The sequence below is a fragment of the Mirounga angustirostris genome, unplaced genomic scaffold, assembly GCF_029215605.1.
Source record: "Mirounga angustirostris isolate CCGP_5_RB_7025 unplaced genomic scaffold, mMirAng1.0.hap1 SCAF_7, whole genome shotgun sequence".
Classification (NCBI taxonomy): Eukaryota; Metazoa; Chordata; class Mammalia; order Carnivora; family Phocidae; genus Mirounga; species Mirounga angustirostris.
The window spans coordinates 73581363-73603785 of NW_026991715.1; the positions used below are offsets into that span (position 1 = coordinate 73581363).

General features: G+C 36.0%; 1 protein-coding gene across 1 annotated transcript in view; it reads left to right on the forward strand.

Moving 5' to 3' along the window:
- Positions 1-22423, forward strand: part of SLF1 (SMC5-SMC6 complex localization factor 1) — an 83087-nt gene that overhangs the window by 47537 nt on the left and 13127 nt on the right. Inside the window, exons 13-15 of the mRNA XM_045898672.3 lie at positions 1294-1425; positions 2215-2380; positions 10466-10613. Of these exons, the coding sequence (XP_045754628.1) occupies positions 1294-1425; positions 2215-2380; positions 10466-10613 (446 nt within the window). The remainder of the gene's footprint in view (positions 1-1293; positions 1426-2214; positions 2381-10465; positions 10614-22423) is intronic.

Here is a 22423-nt window from a genome sequence, read left to right on the forward strand (position 1 = left end):
AGAAGAGATTCAAATACTAAATATTGTTAGATTTAATAATCATTAAGGACCCTCCTAACCTGACAATGTGACACTCAAAAAGAAGATGGGAAAGGTGGAGACAGACGTAGAAAGTTACAAGTACATTGTTTATATAAATGATAATAAAGTTGGAAGATTATTATAAAACATATTGTTACCTAGAATTTCTTAGTCCTAGACTTCTGTGTAATTGTATGTTCTCTTTAAAAAAATAATATACAATTTTGCTGTCCAATCCAGTAGCCAGTACCCACATTTGACAATGTTTAAATTTAAGATTAAAAAATTACAAATTCAGGGCGCCTGGGTGGCTCAGTTGGTTAAGCGACTGCCTTCGGCTCAGGTCATGATCCTGGAGTCCTGGGATCGAGTCCCACGTCGGGCTCCCTGCTCATCAGGGAGTCTGCCTCTCTCCCCCCTCTCATGCTCTCTCTATCTCATTCTCTCTCTCAAATAAATAAAATCTTAAAAAAAAAAAATTACAAATTCAAATCCTCAGTTGCACAATTCACATTTCATGTGTTCAATAGAACGTATCCATCATCACCGAAAGTTCTATTGGACAGGACTGCTAGAGTAGATGGAAAGAAAGAAATAGATATTAAATTTTTTAAACTCTTAGAAAATAGCCCAAGTGGGGGTGCCTCCATGGCTCATTTGGTTAAACATCCAACTCTTGATTTAGACTCAGGTCACGATCTCCGTCATGAGATTGAGGCCCACATTGGTGTCCGTGCTGGGTTTGGGGCCTGCTTGGGATTCTGTCTCCCTCTCCCTCTGCCCCCACCCCACCATGCTTGCTCCCTCTCTTAAAAAAAAAAAAAAAAAAAAAAAAATAGAGCCCTAAATGACCTTCATTTTACTAAAAAATAATAACAAAAAATCTTGAGTAAGAAGAGGACTTTAAGAGAGTATTTATAAATTGAGAGTATAGCTGTTCACCTGAATTGAAAGCATAATGTAATATATAATTTTTTGTTCTTTGTCAGTGAAATAAAGAATACAAAGAGAGTACCATTAGGCTATTAAACATTACAATCATTGAAAAATAGAGAAATTAGATCTGTATTACTAAATATTCAATGTCATGAGATCTTTGACATGGTTTTCTTTTTAAAGGAAGAAAATATATTGATAAAATTTTGTTGATTAGCTTTATATTTTTTTGAAGGGAATTTCATTAGAATTCTAATAAAACTCTGAAAGACTTTGTCCGCAGGATATTCATTGAATTGTTTGTATGTCACAAATTACTGGGTTCATGTTTTTCAGGTCTTGCCTTTACAATGAAAATTTTTGCCATCAAATTTCAAAAAATATTATTGGCACAAAAGTGCTCCACCTGACCCTGCTCAAATTTTTCTTTAATTTAGTGGAAAGTGAAGTGCGACATCTGAGCCAAAAGTAAGTTTAATCACAAAGAAAAAATTTTCTGTATTTATATTGTTTTATGTACCATTTTTCTAATTTATGTACATCCAAAGAGTCACCTTGTTTTCTAGTTTAGATTTATGTTTTGTTTTTTTTTAAGATTTTATTTATTTGACAGAGCAAGAGAGCACAAGCAGGGGGAGCGTCAGAGAGAGAGGGAGAAGCAGGCTCCCCGCTAAGCAGGGAGCCTGACATGGATCCCAGGACCCTGGGGTCATGACCTGAGCCAAAGGCAGATGCTCAACCGACTGAGCCACTCAGGTGCCCCTAGTTTAGATTTATTTTTAAAACATAGTTGCAGACATAGTTCTTCAGTGGCAATAAAGTTTTTTATGTTCTTTATGTGTCTTTAGTTCACATTTTTGTTTTTCACTAACTTAGACATTTGGATAGGTAAGATTTTGTTTTATTTTTCAGGGTTTATGTTTTTTTCAATTCTTAAGTAATTTAATACTTAAATAAAAGTTCCACTAAGGTTTTTTTTAACATTGACTCTATAATATTCATGGTAAGTTTTGTGTATGCTCTAAAACATGCAGTTAGATTACTCTGTGCGTGTATTTGTTGGTCATTATATTGAATTGTGGACTCTTTTTATATTTTGTTCTTTATTATAACTGTATGTTGTAATCTTCATATTTTATGCCTATTCTATATTTAGAAACCACTAGATCTTTTTGTATTACGGCAAGAGATATTATGCCTAATAACTATAGTGATCAAATTGGCATAAAGATATACTTTGATTCATATTTTCATTAGGTTGTATGACTGGTCAGATTCTCAGAGTCTGAAAATAACAGGAAAGGCAATTCTTCTTGAAATCTTCTGGTCAGGAAATGAGGCCTCTGGGCTTTTGACCAAACCAGTAAATATGCTTCTGGAGTGGACTATATATTCTCACAAGGAAAAATGCAAGTCTAATGATGTAAGTAGAATTGATTTACAAACGAATAATGGCCTATGAAGAAGTAGATCTTTGAGTTATGCCTCTTTTGTCTTTATTCTTTGAACAATTTGAATAAAACTAAAATCTACCCAAATGTGTCATTGTTTTCTATTTAGTTTACTTAGTTTTATTGTAAAAGATCCTTAGAGGCTGGCTTCTTCATCATCACACATTTGGATATAGTAGCTAGGGACAGTTATTTGATCATTAATCCTAAGAAATCTGTATTCACTTAGCATTCTAGATTTTTTACTTTTGTATATTTCAATTCATAAGGAACCTATGATTTTAAAATTTGAGTTCGTATATACAATTTTTTTTTATACAAATAAAAAGTTCAACTTGTTTTTAAAACTGCCTTTGTGGTTGTTAGCAGTTATTTCTTCATAAGTATATCTTGCTTGTCATTAGAAATTTAATGTACAGTGATTTTAGTGTATTACCTACCTGAAGGTAGTTGGGAAGATTAAATGCACTGAAATATGTGAAGTGCATAGCAATATACTGTGCCATGTTTTGCGTTTATAATTACTATTAGTCACCTTTCTCCTCTTCAAAATAATCACCTTTGGGACTTTATTTTCTGCTTTTTTGTGTTATAGCATTGATTTCTGCTCATAATATTTTAATTCTTCCCTTTTACTTTTATGTCTTGATTATTTGGATCTGTTTTTCATTTTAGTCTTTATTTCTAATAAATATACTCAAAATAAATTGCCTTTGAATACAAATTGAGATTTATGTACAGGTTTTGATACCTACATCTATTGTGCTGTTAATGTGTTTTTCAGTGTTTTTTATTGTCATTTATGAATTCTCCTTTGATTCAAGAAATACTTTAAGATGTTTTAAAACTTCTAAGTGGGTGAATTTTTGTTATGATTAGTAGATTTTGTTTGCCTGTGCTTTTTTAAAAATTTTAATAGTAAAATGGTCTAAAAATGAGCCCTATAATGATTTCTGCCTTCTGAAATTAACTGAACTTTCCTTTTTGACTCCATGTATGGTTACACAATGTGTTTTCTATGTTTTACATTGTTCTGTATCATTTATTATTTAAAGATTTATTTATTTGAGGGCACCTGGGTGGCTCATTCGTTAAGCATCTGCCTTCGGCTCAGGTCATGATCCCAGGGTCCTGGGATCGAGCCCCGCATCGGGCTCCCTGTTCCGCGGGAAGCCTGCTTCTCCCTCTCCCACTCCCCCTGCTTGTGTTCCCTCTCTCTGTGTCTCTCTCTGTCAAATAAATAAATAAAATCTTAAAAAAAAAAAAAAGATTTGAGAGAGAGAGAGAGCACAAGTACAGGGAGGAGCAGAGGGAAAGAGAGAGGGAGAGAAACAGACTCCCTGCTGAGCAGGGATTCCCACCACCCTGACTGATCCCAGGACCCTGACTGAGATCATGACCTGAGCCAAAATCAAGAGTCGGATGCTCAACCGAGTCACCCAGGAGCCCTACTCTTTATCATCTTTTATGTCAAGTTAAATAATTGCTTTAGTCAAACTCTTCGGAATTTACTTCATGAATTTATCCCCCCCCCCCTTTAAATCATCTGTACTTTGTATATAGTGATGCATAGTGGTTTGGGTGGAGAATTCTGGTGTCAGATGGCCATAAAGTATTCTTTCTCAAGGAAAATTCCTACATACTTTATCTTCTCATATTTCCTCTGATCTGTTTTCTCTGCTTGACTTTTTTTAGTTCCAATTAAACTTATGTTACACCTTCTCCTTTTTCCTCTGCTTTTTCATTCTCATCTAGATTTTCAGGTTTTCTTCTGTACATGGAGCATTCTGGGTAGTGTCTTTTCATTTAATTTTTAGTTCACTAGTCTCTTTTCAGCTGCGTCTAATATGTTGTTAAACATGATTATTACATTTTTGGCAGTTTTCGACTTTTTTGCTTCCTAATTACTATACATGTTTTTATGGTTTCTAGTTCCCTACAAAATTTTCAAGGTTTTCTTTTGTCTTTTAATGTGGCAGTAATAGTTAATTTATAGTTTATGTATGACTGTTTCATATTTGAAGTCTTTGTGAATCTGTTTCTAACTGTTGTTTCTGCTATTTCCTTCTCTTGTGTTTTTTATATTCTCTTACAAGCTAGTTATCATTTACTGTATGCCATAAAGTGCATTTGAAAAATTATTTGTACAAACGGTAACATGGCAAATGCACCGAATATCTTTCTCCAGAGAGAATTTCTGTTGCTAGGTTTGAGGGTCCCTGGTAGTCCCAAGTGAAGTACAGAGCTACAAATACATGTTTTTTTCTATTGTGTATTAGGCCTTGGACTATGACTTTTATACTCCTTTTCCTCTAGGCTCCACAAAACCACACTTCAGTCTCTCAGCTCTTTCTTTGGGGTCAGCAAGTGTCCTTAGGGCAAAGTCAGCTAGTTTTGAGTGACTCATTTGGCTCCTTACCTTCTCCTAGATCTTGGCGTAGCAATTCTTTATAACTTTCCAGAAGTTATGTTATCTTTCCAGAAGATGTTTTATATATTGTATTCAACATTTTCAGTTTTCTTTTATAAGGTCATCTATTTGAAATAGTTATGCCTCCATTATCAGAAACAGAAGCCATTACTGGTTTTTAAAAATTCTGTTTAGAGGGTTGCCTGAGGCTTATAAAAATTTTTCTTTAATTTGGCATTAAAAAGGGAGAATTATTTCTGGGTATAGTTAGTTTTTGTGACCAAGTAATTGTATTATGTGGCAGTAACCACATGAGTAGCGATTATTTTGTACATGTCTTTTTTTTTTTTTTTTAAGATTTTATTTATTTATTTGACAGAGAGAGACACAAGCAGGGGGAGGGGAGAGGGAGAAGCAGGCTTCCCTCAGAGCAGGGAGCCCAATGTGGGGCTCGATCCCAGGACCCTGGGATTATGACCTGAGCCGAAGGCAGACGCTTAACGACTGAGCCACCCAGGCGCCCTGTACATGTCTTATTTAAAAAGAAATAAGATTATACACACATGTAAACTGAAATTACTCAACATAATAGAACTATCTATGCTTCATTGCCAATTGAGTTTCATACTTTTATAATACTTCTAAGATAAAACTGATAACATTCTTATTAATTAATATGTCTTTTTATGTACTTTTTAGACCACAGATCATTGGGGATAGAAAATATTTTCTCATTATGGAGCATTTCTTTTTTATCCATTTGATTATATAATAAAATTGCTCATTTGTAACTGAAAACAGTAATAAAACTGACATTTTCACAATTTTACTAAATCACCAAAGGACTATCAAAGATAAGAATTTATTCAGGAAATACTGATGTAAATAATAACAGACTTATCCATGATTAACTTGAAGGTTTTTGTTCAGATTTTAAATAAGTTAAACATATTTTGTAAAGCAGTCTGCAATAAATTGTAGCATCAGTTGTAATATTAGAACTAGCTTTAAATTTAGCAAATCAATACTTTATTTAACATTGAATTGTTTAAATTCATAAAAACTGTTTTGTGTGTGTGTATATATGTGTTACCTTATCTGCTAGAATTCATTCTTGTACCTAATTAAATCTTTTTGGCAGTTTCCAATTTCAAGAATTCCATGCATGTTCACAGACATCATTTTCTGTACCGTAAAGCATTTGTTTCTTGATTTGCTGAGTTGAAGCATTCAATTTAAGTCATTAGCTAAACAGAAGTCCTCAGTTTATGCTAATATTGTTTTGTCATAATGTCAATCAGCAAGTGTTGCAGAGTGACACAAAGGCAGTGAATTTCATTGTCATTAATCTGAGAAAGCTTTGGGCTTTCCTTGGCAAAGAGCAGAGGTGAACTGTGTCAAGGTTATGAAGGAGGTTATTCAAGGTTATTTTGCTAAGCTTGGTGGTTAGTCCTACTTTTCTTTGTGATGTCTTTAAGTGCTATTTAATGATAACCCTACAAGTGTAGGTAGAAATGGAAGCTACTTTGTATTTAAAGATAAGGAAATTGAGGCTAAAGAGTTTAAGTAACTTATTTAAGGTGTCACAGCTTGTTAGGGTAAAGCCTTGATTAGAGGCCAAGTCTCCACTGGAGCATACTTGCTCTTTTTTCAAATGCCAGTGTTTTAAATAGGAAGAGGCACATTATGTGTATTATGTTTGCATCTTTCTTACAGAGGTACTAGCAGAACTTTGTGTCATCTGTTGCTAGGGATATTGCTTAAAGCCCTAACCTGGGAGTCAGAAGGCCCAGATCATAGTTCTGCATTATATACTAGTCAATTTTTGGAAGCTCACCAAATTTATTAAATGGAGGTTACTTGTACTGACAGATTAATAGCGAACTGTATTGACAGAATGTCTGATAATAGACTTTAATACATTAGAAAGGTGTCCTAACGTAAATGTGTCATGTGCGCATCATGTCTTCCATTTCTTTGTTAATTCTGAGTTTTCTGTTCTTTCAGCTTTAGCATACTTTTAAATATTTCAGGAAAGCTTTTCTCCCTTGATGGTTTATTTGCCATTTCCTCACTAATCCGCTTCTAAACCATATATATATATATATATATATATATATATATATATATATATATATATATCTCCACTATGCTAGAAATGGTAGCATTATTTATACACTGTTAAAGTTGCAGCGAGTACAATCCATAGCGCAGTGTCTTGGCCCTGTGGTTATAGTGAGTGGCATAGATAAGAATATATTATAAAAGGATCCAAGAACCTAATTTGAAAGTGTCTTTTTATATAAAAATTTACCATTATGAATATATGGTAGTATGGAAGTTTAGGTAATGTCACACAGATAAGAATAATTTTGACAGTATCTTTCTTATCATGGTAAAGAAGCTGTAGTCATTCCTTGCGAGTACTATCAGGGCTACCCATCTCTGTTTAATAGCAGTGATATCAAGGTAAATTGAATAATAGGCAATATTGATATTAATTTGTGGTATCAGATGTGTATACATATATTTGTGTAAGGAAAAAGAAAGGTCCCAGCTGGTTGATTTTCTGAGATTTTTTTTAATTGATGAAGTGTTGGATTGTGGTTTATATGAGGCTTAGCTCTGTGGGCTAAGCTCCTTTTTTCCCTATCCAGAGCCTTGGGACCAGGGATCTGAAGTGATCCTGATTTACTCTATTCTTGGTTGGGGAACATTTCAAGAAATCAAAATTTACCAGTCTCTTGCATCCTTCCTGAGTAGTGTCATTGCTGATATTCAGATATACATGTTGTTGCAAGGAGCATTCTGTGGTATGGATCTTGATAGGATCAATTTTTAGTTTAAATGTAGCTTTTCACTCTCCTGTTTTATGTTCTCTTGATAAGTTGAACCATAAGAAATAAAACTTGCTCGCAGTGACTGTCTCCTTTACAAAGTAAGAACTTTACAAAGTAAGAACTTGGCTTCCTGCAAACTGCTTTGAAGACTAGCTAAGACTCAGTGCTTAAGGGAGTGAGTTCTGGTCAGTTGATGGCTTGGGCCCCTACCAGAGTACTAGGGGAGGAGTTGATACTTTCCCAGCCAGCTGATAGAGCCAGTCCTGCTGCTGCTTACCAAGTCATGAAGCTGCAACTGGAAGACTTAAACCCAGCTCTCTAGTCAGGGTGGGAGTCAGGGTGCTGCTGATGCTCATTGACGAATCCTGACCTGGCAGGATCAGGCTGTGGTCAAGGTTCTATATTGTAGCCCCTGATGATATTAGAGGAAAGGCTGTGTTTCCCTAATCATTCAACTGAAAATCCCCTCAGCCCCATTCTTCATAGTCTCTCTCTCAAATTCTAATGTCCAGCCCAGCCTTAATGCAATGTATTGCCACACAGTGTGATAGAGCAACAGGGAACTTGTACACCTACCTAAGCATCCAGACTCTGGGTTTTTCCTCGGTAAAAACTATTCCAGCAGGCCTGATGTATGTGCTCCTTCACCATTTACCCTTGTTTGGACAACAAAACAGAACTAGAACTTCAGGGGTGCCTGGGTGGCTCAGTCGTTAAGCGTCTGCCTTTGGCTCAGGTCATGGTCCCAGGGTCCTGGGATCGAGCCCCGCATTGGGCTCCCTGCTCTGCGGGAAGCCTGCTTCTCCCTCTCCCACTCCCCCTGCTTGTGTTCCCTCTCTCGCTGTGTCTCTCTCTGTCAAATAAATAAAATCTTAAAAAAAAAAGAACTAGAACTTCAGTTTTGAAATCACTTAACTAAGAGCTTCTTATTGTAAGGAATGATGTGCCCTCATGAAATATTGTATACCATAAGAACCTTGTCTGCTAGTAATGTCCACAATAGCCAAACTGTGGAAAGAGCCAAGATGTCCATCAACAGATGAATGGATAAAGAAGATGTGGTATATATATACAATGGAATATTATGCAGCCATCAAAAGGAATGAGATCTTGCCATTTGCAACGACGTGGATGGACCTGGAGGGTATTATGTTGAGTGAAATAAGTCAAACAGAGAAAGACATGTATCATATGATCTCACTGATATGAGGAATTCTTAATCGCAGGAAACAAACTGAGTGTTGTTGGAGTGGGGGGTGGGGTGGGAGGGAGGGGGTGACTGGGTAATAGACATTGGGGAGGGTATGTGCTCTGGTAAGCGCTGTGAATTGTGCAAGACTGTTGAATCTCAGATCTGTACCTCTGAAACAAATAATGCAATATATGTTAAGAAAAAAAAAAGAAGAAGAAGAAGGTAGCGGGAGGGGAAGAATGAAGCGGGGGAAATCGGAGGGGTAGACGAACCATGAGAGACGATGGACTCTGAAAAACAGGGTTCTAGAGGGGAGGGGGGTGGGAGGATGGGTTAGCCTGGTGGTGGGTATTGAGGAGGGCACATTCTGCATGGAGCACTGGGTGTTGTGCACAAACAATGAATCATGGAACACTTCATCTAAAACTAATGATGTAATGTATGGGGATTAACATAAGAATAAAAAAAAAGTGGCAAAACATATGTAATAAAAAAAAAAAAAAAAAGAACCTTGTCTGCTAAAGGCAGGAGAAATAAATACAGTCGTCACTGATGGTTAGAGATTTCTCTGTCCCTAATCCCATATTAGGCATAGAATGATTGCAGAACATGGCACTCAAAATCTATTCGGGTACTGTAATATTTACTTATTAAAACCTTTTTACATGTTTTCTACCCAATTATTAATCTGGTGATTTTTCTTCACATATCCAACAGGCCTAAAACACAGCCAAAAATAAAGGAATTTCAACTAGTTTTAATGTCTTTGTGGAAAACGTCAACTAGTTTTAACGTCTTTATCAGAGGTGTTTAAAAAATACTTTTGTACCTCTTCACCTTCATAGTTTATGGTTTAGAAAGATATTTTCCACATTAGGGTAAAGCACACTTACTGTAATTAAAAATTTGTATGCCTGCTATATTTTTATAGGAATTTAATAATGTTTATAATAGAAGTGATAGAGAACAGCATTCTTTAAAAATTAATCTTTATACATCTCTAAGTTAGGTAATGACATTTGATATGATTTAATAAGAATTTGATCTAATCTGTTTCTTCATTTACAACAAAAAGGACAATCTTATCTGCTAAAGTTTTTATTCATTGTGTTTAAGTCTTTTTCTGGAATATGCCATTTGGGTAAATGTAAAGGTTAATTTTATATATAAATACTAGGGGTGGCTAAGTCTATCTTTTTTTGTAATCCTATATTCCTGTTAACAGAAATCCACAGAAGCCAGATACTTCCTCATTGGTTAAATGAAATTATCGCCATACTAAAGCACTTGACACTATTGAATAATGTTATTTTAAAAGTTTATTATAAGCTATCCATATATTAAGTCCTGGAGGTTTTGTTGTATTAACTCTTTTCATGTGGATATAAAGATATAGATATGGATAGGGGGAGGAAAGAGAAGAGAAGGAAGGAGAAGCAAGAGAATGGAGAGAGGGAGTTAACTTGCTAGGGTTCTCAGGAATACCTATTAGTATGAGCATACCCTGTATTCTTAAATAACTAAGCTTTGCCTCAACAAGTATTCAAAATAAACACTGATAAAAAAATAGATAATTTAGTATGTTTTACTAATATTTTTCCCATCTTAATGTTAGGTCTTCAAACATGAGCTAGCTTACTTACTGACTGGAATTCTTGGAACAGCAATAGATTATTGGATCTTCCTTGGTCTTAAGAGGGGTAAAAATGTGATGCGACACATGTCTGATGACTTAGGAAGTTATGTTTCCCTTTCATGTGATGGTAAGTGATCTGTATTATGTTTCTCATAGACCTATTATGTGATTTTCCTTTAGGCAGTTTGTAATCTTTAACATACATTCATATGAAGTTTTTTAAAAATACTTCCATATACACTCACTTGTGTACGTATATATACATAGATACACATACATGTGGATATATGTATGAACACGCATACACATAACAAACAGTATAAAGAAGGTAAAAATTACTCATAATGGATGCTCTCACACAGATAAACACTTTTCATCTTTTTCTTTCCAGTAATTTCTAAGTATTTTTACATAGTTGAACTCATGTAATTTGTATTCTTATTTTCTTCTAAATGTTACATGAGCCTTCACCCCATACACATAATTTATTATTCAAAATATTATTTTGATAATTTCATAAATTTGAATGTTCTAGAAAATAGTACCTGCAAATAAATTATTATATATGTACATATAATACTATTGTTTTCCTTAATAATATAACTAAAAATTATAAGTAAACTACCCTATGCAAGTAAACACTTAACCAGACAAATTTATTTATTTTTATTAACTAGACAAGTTTAAATCTGTTCATTCTCTTTTCATTGAAGAAATAGATTAGCTTTGTTATGTATGGTGTTTTGGAATCTTACATGGTAAGAACTATTTTTAGTCCCTTTAGTATTTGTAATCATTCAAGTTGAATAGAAAGCATTATCTTTTGTGCAGGGAGCAGGGAGCCCAATGCAGGACTCCTCAGGTCTCTTCCTGCAAAAATACTTAACAAAAGACAATGAAGTTTATTGACTCAGAATACTTATGTTATAAAGCCACTTGGATTAATTTATATGATATCACTATTTAAAACATTTACCCCGTGTACCTGTTGCTGTAAAATTTTCCTTATTATAAAAACCTGCGACTATTTCTTTCCCATTGAGTCTGGTGATATAGCAAACGAGCAAGGATTAAGCAAAAATAAATAATTTATATATAATTTTCTCACTCTTTCTCCTCTCCCCAATCATCTCTTCTAATTTTAAAATTTCCTCTAAAATAAATGGGGGGAGGAATATTATTTAAGCAATGTGGTAACAGAACTCATTTTCTCATGCTCACCTTATGAAAGGTTTGGTCTCCTAAGTGAGGAAGGCTTCCAAAAGACCTGAGGTACATTCCTGAACTTTAAAGTCTGTTTAGGGAACTATGCATCTATCTTTTTATTTCTCTCTTGTATTGTAACTTCCTAAAATGAACGTATTGTTTAAAACAAGTGAGTTTGTGGCCCTCCAATATATAAATTTTTATATACTTTAAAAATTTTAGATTGCAAATTATTCTTTTTTGTTACACTTGTGTTTCAGTGCATCTAGGTTTTATGTAAAAGAAAAAGTTCTTGAATATGCTGTCAATCACTTTAATGCTTTGAAAAGACATTCTAGAATAGGAATCCAGGATTAAAACTAGGTTCAGGATTTATTCGATGATGCCCTCTAAAGAGAGGTCTCTTTTTATACTACTGAAGTTAGAAGATTTTTATCTTAAGCATTTTATCTTTTTTTTTTTTTTCTTTTTCATTGAGCTGAGGGGTAATTACTGTTCCTTTTGTGGAGTAGCTGTCCTTTGTTGCATGACTTTTTAACATTTCTTAGCTCAAATTCAATTTTCCTTTAGGATCTTTTATTATTTCTTTCACACCATTCCTACTGGGTAGTTCTTTTGTTACTGGTGTTGTTTTAGAAAAGCAAATTTCTGTCATCATTTGCTAGCATCAGAACTAAACATTCAGCTAAAAGGATTCCCCTGTTTTTATTCCATAATGAAACTTCTTTGAGTTGGGGGACCCAGGCCAGGATTAGTGGTGGCTTTAGAGACTTCAATGACTTTGGAGTCAGTATAGTTATATTTGTTGTTTCCAGTATGTATTGGTCACCTTTAGGGAAATATAATTTATCTTATAGTTTAGCCAAATGCAGGAAATACAAGCCTGTACTAATAGGGTTCTCTATACATCACTTTCAGTGATTGCTTCTCTCATATTCTGAATTTCCCTTTGCTTTTAAAGCAGGGTATTGTTATTCACTCTTATTTCCACCTTTCACATGACAAATTTTAATCCAGTAAGTTTTAGTCTGTGACTGACTTAAGCTAAATCTACACCTAATGTTACCATTACAGTTCTTTTTTTTTTAAGATTTTATTCATTTATTTTTGCGAGAGAGAGAGAGAGAGAGAGAGAGAGAGGGAGAGAGAGCGCACATGAGCACATGAGCCCGAGTGGGGGGGGAGGAGGGACAGAGGGAGAAACAGACTCCCACCCAGCAGGGAGCCCAGGACCCTGGGATCATGACCCAAGCCGAAGGCAGATGCTTAACCACCTGAGCCACCCAGGCGCCCCACCATTACAATTCTTTCAACATACTGAGCAATTACTTTGCTTCCCCAGATAATGTTTGATCACTAATATTTAAAACTCTAATTGAGATTTAAACTATATCCATGTTTGGGGCACCTGGGTGGCTCAGTTGGTTAAGCGACCGCCTTTGGCTCAGGTCATGATCCCAGAGTCCTAGGATCGAGCCCTGCATCGGGCTCCCTGCTGCACGGGAAGCCTGCTTCTCCCTCTCCCTCTGCCTGGCGCTCCCCCTGCTTGTGCTCTCTCTCTTCTCTCTCGGTCAAATAAATAAATGAAATCTTAAAAGAAAAAAACAACTATATCCATGTTTGAAATTCTTTTTTTTTACCCTTCTCAAAACACACAAAATTGGTCCCTTAGGCTTCTTAATTTGGCTACAGGTAGGCAGTTTTAAAAATTTATTTCTAGGGCGCCTGGGTGGCTCAGTTGGTTAAGCGACTGCCTTCGGCTCAGGTCATGATCCTGGAGTCCCTGGATCGAGTCCCGCATCGGGCTCCCTGCTCGGCAGGGAGTCTGCTTCTCCCTCTGACCCTCCCCCCTCTCATGTGCTCTCTCTCAAATAAACAAATAAAATCTTTAAAAAAAAAAAAATTTATTTCTAGGGCGCCTGGGTGGTTCAGTTGGTTAAGCGACTGTCTTCGGCTCAGGTCATGATCCTGGAGTCCCGGGATCGAGTCCCGCATCGGGCTCCCTGCTCGGCAGGGAGTCTGCTTCTCCCTCTCCCGCTCCCCCCTCTTGTGCTCTTTCTCTCTCTCTCACTCTCTCTCAAATAAATAAATAAAATCTTTAAAAAAAAATTATTTCTAAAATACTATCTTCCTAATTTTTTGTTGTTAGTATGTCTTGATTTTATACCTTTGTCAAGAGACAGTAATCAGGTGAACAGTTTGTCTTTAAGAGAGCAGTAGCTTTTCTATAGCTAATATGTAAAATTAAAGTGTTTATTATGGACTTTGTAGCATAATACTTTTATCTGCACAAGGGGACCAGGTGTTCTAATAATGTCCTTTTTGTCAGCATGTTGATACTTTGTTGAAGAACCATTTCTTTTTCTCTATCGCTACCCCTGCCATCCCCACCCCCCCTTTTTTTTTTACTATTTTTTGGCATTCTTTTTTTTTTTTTTTTTAAGATTTATTTATTTATTTGAGAGGAAGAGAGAGTCCCAAGCAGACTCTGCACTAGGTGGGTAGACTAACATAGGGCTCAATCCCACAACCCTGAGATCAGGACCTGAGCTGAAACCAAGAGTCGGTCACTTAACCCACTGAGCCACCCAGGCTCCCCTCTTTGTATTATTCTTTAGTTCAGTTACTATTTTTTGCTTTTCCTAAGTCACTAATAAAAATGTTATAGTTTGGCTGTTATATGACATCCAGTTGAAGATAATGGTCCATCTTTCTCATTTATAGCCAACAGTACATTTTTGTTTTTCTTAGTGCAAAAGTATAAAATTCATATTGTGATGCTACTCAGATTCAAATCTATTAATTTTAGTTTAGTAAAACTGTTGTTAGTTCAGTAGGTAAGTAAAGATCTTTCAGTAGGTAAGTAAAATCCTTTATCCTTTCCATCAGATCTCCTGTCCATCGACCCACATAGATGCCATTCTCTTTTATTTCTGAACACTTTGAACAGAAAGTTTCCTTATCTCCTTTTCTGTTTTTTAAGATCAAGTGATCCAAAAGGGTTTTGTTTTGTTTTTTCTTTTTTTTTTTTTAATGCCTAATTGAAATTCCTGGTAAATTGGCTAGAACTAGGGGTTGGCAAATTTTTTTGTATGTGGTACCACATAGTAAGTATTGTTGGCTCTACAAGCTCACAGTCTGTCCTCAGCTCTGCAGTTGTAGGAAGAGAAGCCATACACAATATATAAATGGAATGGCTGTGTTCCAGGAAACTTTATTTATAAAGATAGACAGCAAGACATTGTTTCCTAATTTTTAACTTGTTTCTCCTGTTCTTGGCGGGAAGAAAACATGTCATCACAATCTACAATAATACTTTTGATATCTTTAGAGAACTTTAATAAAGCTTCCTTTGCCCTTCTTAGGCTACATCACTATTTTTTCCAAACCTTTATTCACTTTTATTTTTTAAATCTCTATTATAATCCCTCTGCATGCTTCAGGCCTCTTCCATCAATATGTTTTCATGATTTTACTAAGTATCTCATCAAAATGTTCCTATTCTTTTCATTTATTCAGCAGATTTTTATTGCCACTCTATCAGGCATTGATCTAAATGCCATGTATAGTGGAAGTTCGGGCAGGGGGGACAAAACATGGTTCTTAATTTTTTGGAGTTTTTGGTGGGAGAAACAGACTACAATTAGATTAATGTAAATACATCATTTAAAAATGCTAAGTGCTTCAAACAAGAAAAACTAGGTGTTGAGATGAGTGAATTTACACTTCATATCAGGTAGTCGAGGAAAGCGGTACCTAAAGGGTAAGCAGGAGTTTGGCAGAGTCAGGAAAGGCATCTCCCATTAGAAAACACAACATTTACCAAAACTGAGACAGGAAAAAGGGGGACCTGTTTGAAATCTTATGGTAGCTGGCTGCTGGCAAGATGCAAGGAGAAGAGTGAATAAAGGCGGAGGAAGAGTTGAGGAGTTAGAAGCCATTTTAATAAAGGAGTGGCATGATGTGCTAAATTTTTTTTAAAAGATGATCTGGGCTTAGCTTTCTAGGTTTATTGCTCTCTGCCAATTACTCATTTGTTCATTTATCTTTCAAATACTAAATGTTTCTTCTCTGCAAGTCAGTGACCTATAACCTGTGAGGAATACAAAAATGATCCTGCCCTTAAAGGTCTTACAGTCCCGTGGCTTAATTTCTTGTGTTCTATTGTTCATCTGTTATTTATTATTCCCTTTAAATGTGTTACCTGATAATATGTGGATCCACTATAGTTAGTATTTTCTATTTTTTTTAAAGCTATCAAATGGTCTTTCTGGATGAATAACTTCATTTGGTCATTTCTTTTGAACTGTACAGTGCAAGTTATTTCTGTTTTGTTTTTGCCTCTGCTTAGAGGTGATGTGTTAAGAGATTGTAGTAAATGCTGTGATGATAGGCTTTTTTTTTTTAATGTGTAACTAGAGATTTTATATTCAAAAGAATTCTTGCAGAATAGAAGAAAATTTTTGTAAACCACGTATCAGATGAGGGGTTAATATTCAAAAGATATAAAGAACTAACAAAACTTAATAGCAGATAAACAGTCTATTAAAATTTGGGCAGAAGAACTAAAGAGACATTTTTCCAAAGAGGACATCAAAATGGCCAACAGGCACGTGAAAAGATGCTCAGGATCACTAATCATCAGGGAGATGCAAATCAAAATGACAGTGAGATAACCTCACCAGTTAGAATGGATATCATCAAGAAGACGAGACAAGAGCTGACAAGGTTGTGTTTTTAAAAAAGCGGGGGGGCTGAGGCGGGGACCTTTATGCACTGTTAGTGGGAATATAGGATAGTCCAAATATTATGAACAATAATGTGGAGGTTCCTCAAAAAATTAAAATTGATCTACCATACAGTTCAGCAGTACCATCTTTGGGTTCATACCCAAAGGAAGTAAAAACAGCATTTTGATGAGGGTTATGCACACCCATTTTCACAGCATTATTCACACTAGCCAAGATACGAAAAAACCCAAATGCCTATCATTGGATGAATGGATAAAAAAGATGTGGTGTACATATACATTGGAATATTATTCAGCCATGACAAAGGAGGATATTCTGCCATTTGAAACAACATGGATGGACCATGAGTGTATTATGCTAAGTGAGATAAGTCACACAGAGAAAGACAAGTACTGTATGATATTACTTACATGGGGAATCTTTAAAATCAAACCTGTAAAAAAAAAAAAAGTAAAATTGATGTGGTATGATGTTGGGGTCCTGGAGTGAAGGGTCAAGAAAGAATTCTTGAGATGTCTTTGGTGCAAAAAGATGTTTCTTTTTAAGCACAGGGACAGTACCCGTGGGCAGAAAGAGCTGCACTGGGGTTATGAGGAGTGACTGATTATATACTTTTAAGTTGGGAGGGGGTTAAGGATGGGGTGTAAGTCTCTAAGGAATTTGGAAGCAAGTTTTTTAGGACCTGAGAGGCTAGCTGTTTATAGGAAAAGGCCATTAGTAAAACTTTAGTCACAAGACCCTTCAGATGTTTGTCAGTGGGCCATATGTTTGGAGGATGATTGCTAACATATATCTGGGGGGAGGGGGCAGAGATAAAGGAAGTTTCCAAAGGGATTTTTGTATGTTAAAGAAGACTTACAGGATCCTGGAAGTTGGGCTAATGTCTAGCTAAGGTTGCCTTTTGCCTCCGGCAAAGTATTAACATTGAGGCAGTTGAGTGGTAGAGGAAGGTCACTCTGCCTGTCTCAACTACTAGTCAATGGGCTACAAAGGAAATTTAATTTATTTTTCTTACACATTTATTTTGCCTTTGTTCTCCACATCAAAATGATGGTTAGTATAGGATGGGAAGTGGGGGGATAAGATTGATTGTGTTTAAGGGTACAAACTTGAAACGAGTAGTAAATAAGCCATAGAGATCTAATACACCGTATAATAAATACAGATAATATTATACTATAATGATGTTATATAATAAATGTTACTTCAATGGCAGTCACATTATAATATATAAATGTATCAAAGTGATAGGCTGTACACCTTAAGTTTATAAAATGTAACATGTCAAGTTGATTAAAGTCTTCTGATGATCATTCTTCAGTTTACTGCTTGCACAGTTTCTATAACACTTATAGTCTAGTAGGCTGTGAGTAGTCAGTTGTAACAAGAGGTTATAAATAACTCCTTTCTATTGTCCAGTTCTTATAAATTGCAGTTTGGGAAAGGATTATTTAAATTCGCAATCTCCTCTTTGTGTGGGACTAGGTGGATCTACTTAACATCTGACTGGAGCCATTTGCCCATATGGCAGTGTGCCTTAAGGCAAGAACTTCAGGTCTATTTAGGCAAGGCAGAGTTTCTAGCTTAGCCTAGGCACTTTTTATATTTTGGGCTGGATAATTCTTTATTGTTGGGGACTTTCCTATGAACTATGAATTGTAGGGCATTTAGTAGCATCCAAGGCTTTTGACCACTGGATGCCAATAACACCTCCCACCCTAGTTGTGACAATCAAACATTGCCAAATGTTCCCTGGAGTAAAATTCTCCACCCACTTAGTCCATTCTTTTTCACCTCCCCCTCTCTTAACCCCCTCCCCCAATTGAACAAATCAAACAATCAAGGACTGCAAGGATACCATCCCTTAGCCTTTTGGTAAGGCATTTGAACAGGAAAGGACTTAAATTGGTTGTCTGGTGTCTTTTCAGCCTAAAGAAACTCAGCGCCTGACTATAGAGGTCAAGTTTTATACTTGTGTATATTGTGTCTTTGAACCTCTTCTGTTTGTGTGAGGCTCCTGTATGAAAGGAATTAAATTTGTTATTTTTCTGTTAATCTTTTTTATGTCAATTTAATTAATAGAGCAGCCAAAAGAATCCAGAACGGTTGAGGGAAAATTTTTCCTCCCCTACAGTTGACCACATAGAGAGTAATTTTACTGCTCGCTCTGGGGCTGCTCCCACTGAGAGATCCTGGGACCACTGACAGAAAGCCAGCAGAAAGTAAGACTTCTTACCATGTCAGTGTCCCAGATCTCTTCCTACATGGCCCGGTGGAAGCAAGAATGGTGAGAGTCCTCTTTTTGCTTTTCTAAATTTGGATTAGCAGGAGGAAATATTTGTGAAACTAGTTCCTTGCATATAGTGACTCTGTTAAAGGTTTGTTATGAGTAGTCTTGGTTTTTATTGATCATTTTCCTCCCAGAGACAGTCACTGTTTTTCTTTGTCTCTCTTATGTTGTTTGTCACAAGGAGGAAAACCATAGGGTATAACACAAGCATAAGCCCCATAAACCTACTTTTTTGAGCCAGTGGCCTCACAGACTGGTGAGTTCATGGTTCTCATCAAACAGGTGTATGTTTAGACAGACTTTGTTGTGGGTCAACATGCACATAAGGTAAAGGCTTTTGGAAGCCAAACCTGCAAAATTGGGGTGCACGGGTCAAGCATTTAAAGGCTATTAGAGTGCCCACCACCTAACTCAGTGACTCCCATATTAGGATAAGTTGGTCCTAGAGCAGGTTAGATAGACACTAGGTCACCCACCAACCTCAAGACGATTTCTGTGCCATGAGATACTTTGTAAAAAAAAAAAAAAAAGAAAGAAAGAAAGAAACTCACAATCCCCCAAAACGAACATCCCTATTAAGTATTACTCTGGCTCTGAGAGACCTGAGGCTCAGTTAGTGTACATATAAGAGAAACTAGATGAGGTTTTACGTTTGTCTTGTTCTGTGTCTTGAGAGCTTGGCTTTATGACCACTGGGAATATTTTTCCATCGTTTCTGTCAGCTGGAAGGTGCACATACCAGCATGCCGATTGGTGGCCAGTTGAGTAGACTGGAGTTCCGAGACATGAAGTCATAAGCAGCACTCCCTTTGTCTGACTGTGCAAGCTGTGAGGGGAGTTTATCGTGAGAGGTCCCAGTCCATAAGAGGCCTTAGTCATCTCATCCTATGTTGTTACTGCTAGAAAAGTCCCATTCCAGTAGTGTCTGCACACTGTCGCAGATTAACATGTCTGTGAGCAGAGACACTATTTTCACAATACCATTTTTACTGTAACAACTTCTGTAGACTCTTTGAATGATCTTCTTGGATCATAGGGGCTGCATCTTCTGTACCCTGTCTCTTGGGTCTATGGTAAAGATTGATTCTAACATGGAAAGGTGCCTCTGGGTCTTTCCATAAAAAGGCTTACTGGTTTGAGTTGTTATTACGATTAGTATAAGATCCCTCATGTCAATGGCCAGACAACTTTATAGTATAAAAATATATAATTGGTTATATATAAAAGGAAAAATTTTAGAGAGCTCTGTCTTAAACAGTTATCTTATTAGTGCCTCTGGAAAGACCAGATTTAAAAAGAGGGACCCACAGGAATATAATAGCTAGCCTTAAGGACACCCTTAACAAGATTAAAAAAGAGAAATTAGAACAAAAATTAAAGTCCACATCCCATATAAATTCCCTATCTTAAATTCCAGCCCCATCTCCTCAGCAAATTCCCTTAACTTCCCAAATTTCCCTGTCTTCTCCCCAAAATTCCTCAAACACCCAGTTAGCTACTTGTATTTCCTTTTGCTGAAAGATTTACTTAGAGCTTTCTAGCCTCATCTGCAAGCCCAGAGTGTATTGGTTATTAGTGTAAATGCTGAAGGCTAGGAAGTAAATTTAAACAGAAGCACCTGTAATGGGCAGTAGGCCTCCGTCTGCTATTTCTTAAAATTCCTCCTACTTCACAGGATTCTGTAATCAGCCCCTGCTAGGTTCCGGCCTTCCTATACAGTGTCCCTTGAGGATGTGTGTGTACTGGACCCCCACTGCAAAAAATTCATGACCCATGAACACCAGCAAATCTTTTATATGATAAAGCCCTCTTACCTCTACTTTCAGAAGACTTACCAAATTTAGAGAACAGAAAGATTAGTGGCCATTCACAACCCCACTAGGGGGGACCTTGATTAGCTGCAAAAGAGTATTCTCCCCACCCATAGTTGTGCTGCAGTTAACTGACAAGCCAGATGGATCCCTGAGGAAAAATCCGCCTGAGGAAACAGATGACCAGAGTATCTCTTAGACCCGCCTACAAATGATCAGCTGATGGCCTAAAGGCTGATGTTCAGGGTCTCAGAAGCAACAGTAGAGGCTTTTTCCCCTAAGATGAATTGGGCCAAGATTGAATTCTGCAATCAGAAAGAAGGCCTTTGTGTTTTAAAACATTACAGAAACGTTACAAAGGTATATTGCACTAAACCCTGAAGTTTTAGATATGGAAATCTTTAGGTTTCTATCTTAGTTGGAAATTTTTTCCATGATATAAGACCTTATCTTACAGATCTTTGCAAAACCGGGAATGAAGCCCTAGAAACAATTACCATCCCCCAAATCTTCCCTATGAATCTTAAAATGCTGGTAGATTGTAAAAGATTGGGATATTGAAAATAGAATTGTCCTACACTTAAGAAAAGGAAAGAAAAATTTAAATAGCAATCACCACATTTCTGATAAATCATAGGCAAATATGCCCCAAAAGCTCCATTTTGGAGAAAACTTGGATACTAGGTGCATTTGTGATGTAGATTTTCTACAGCCACATACTCTAAGACCTAAGATCCATTCTTTGAAGTGCAAACTTTAGGGAGAAGTTTTTTTATCTGAAGAAGTAAACAAAGGAACTATTTAGAAATAAAGCTAATAAAAAAAATCTTAAATGTCATCTCCATAAATACTGAAGAGCTTTAGCCATCTGAGCAGGTGAATTTAACTTGTTCCCACTGTCAAAACAAAATTTGGATCCAACTGCTCTTTTATAAATTTTGCATTATCATACCCATCTCATGACTAAAATTTTAAAACAAAAGCTGTGAGGGCTGTTTGCAGGTGTGTGTGTGTGTGTGTGTGTGTGTGTGTGTGTGTGTGTGTAGGGTAGATGTATAATATTCTACCTCTGGATAGTACTGCTAAAATTATAAAAAGAACTCTACTTAATTGGCTTAAAAACAAACAGTCCGTATAAATGGATTAAATAATCTTAAAATTCTCAGAAATACATCAGGCTAATGCAAATGCCTTTTAGGTCCACATAATCTGGGAAAGTATTGAGTATTAAAGCTAGTTTAAGTTCATTGGTTTAATTAAAATAAATATGTCTTTAAAATTACCAACATTGAATATAATATAGACATATAACTTTTACTCTACCCAAGTTTATTAGTGAAATTAGTTCATGTTATCTCAAAAAAATTTGTGAGCAAGAAAAATAGATTGGGATGATGGCTGGCTTTGTCTAATGTCTTACGACGTTTTCATGGGTAATCTGAATATAATTGTTGGGAGCAAGTGATTTAGTTAGATGTAAGTGGGGTAAGAGTTTTTAGGTTAATTTTTTTCTACGATAATTATGTTTTATGGTATGTGTACTTAAATAGCTTTCCAAATCTCTTTGGTAACTTCTTAAACCCTTAGAGTTTTGCTAAGTCAAGTTAAATGACAGAAATTCATTGAATACCTAGATCATTTCTAAACTGATGAAATAGTGAAACATAAATTACTATATAAAGGTTTATCCACTTCTGGTTTCCTTTTACAGAGGAACTAAAGATACTTGGTGTGTTAGTAAACTTGTCTTTTGTCTCTTTGGCAAGTTTACTATGAGGAATAATAGACTTCTAGAGATTTTAAAATGCATTCAAAATTTGTTGATAATAGCACAATTGTCTACGTCCTCATTTTCACTAGAAATTAAATTTTCTGAGGG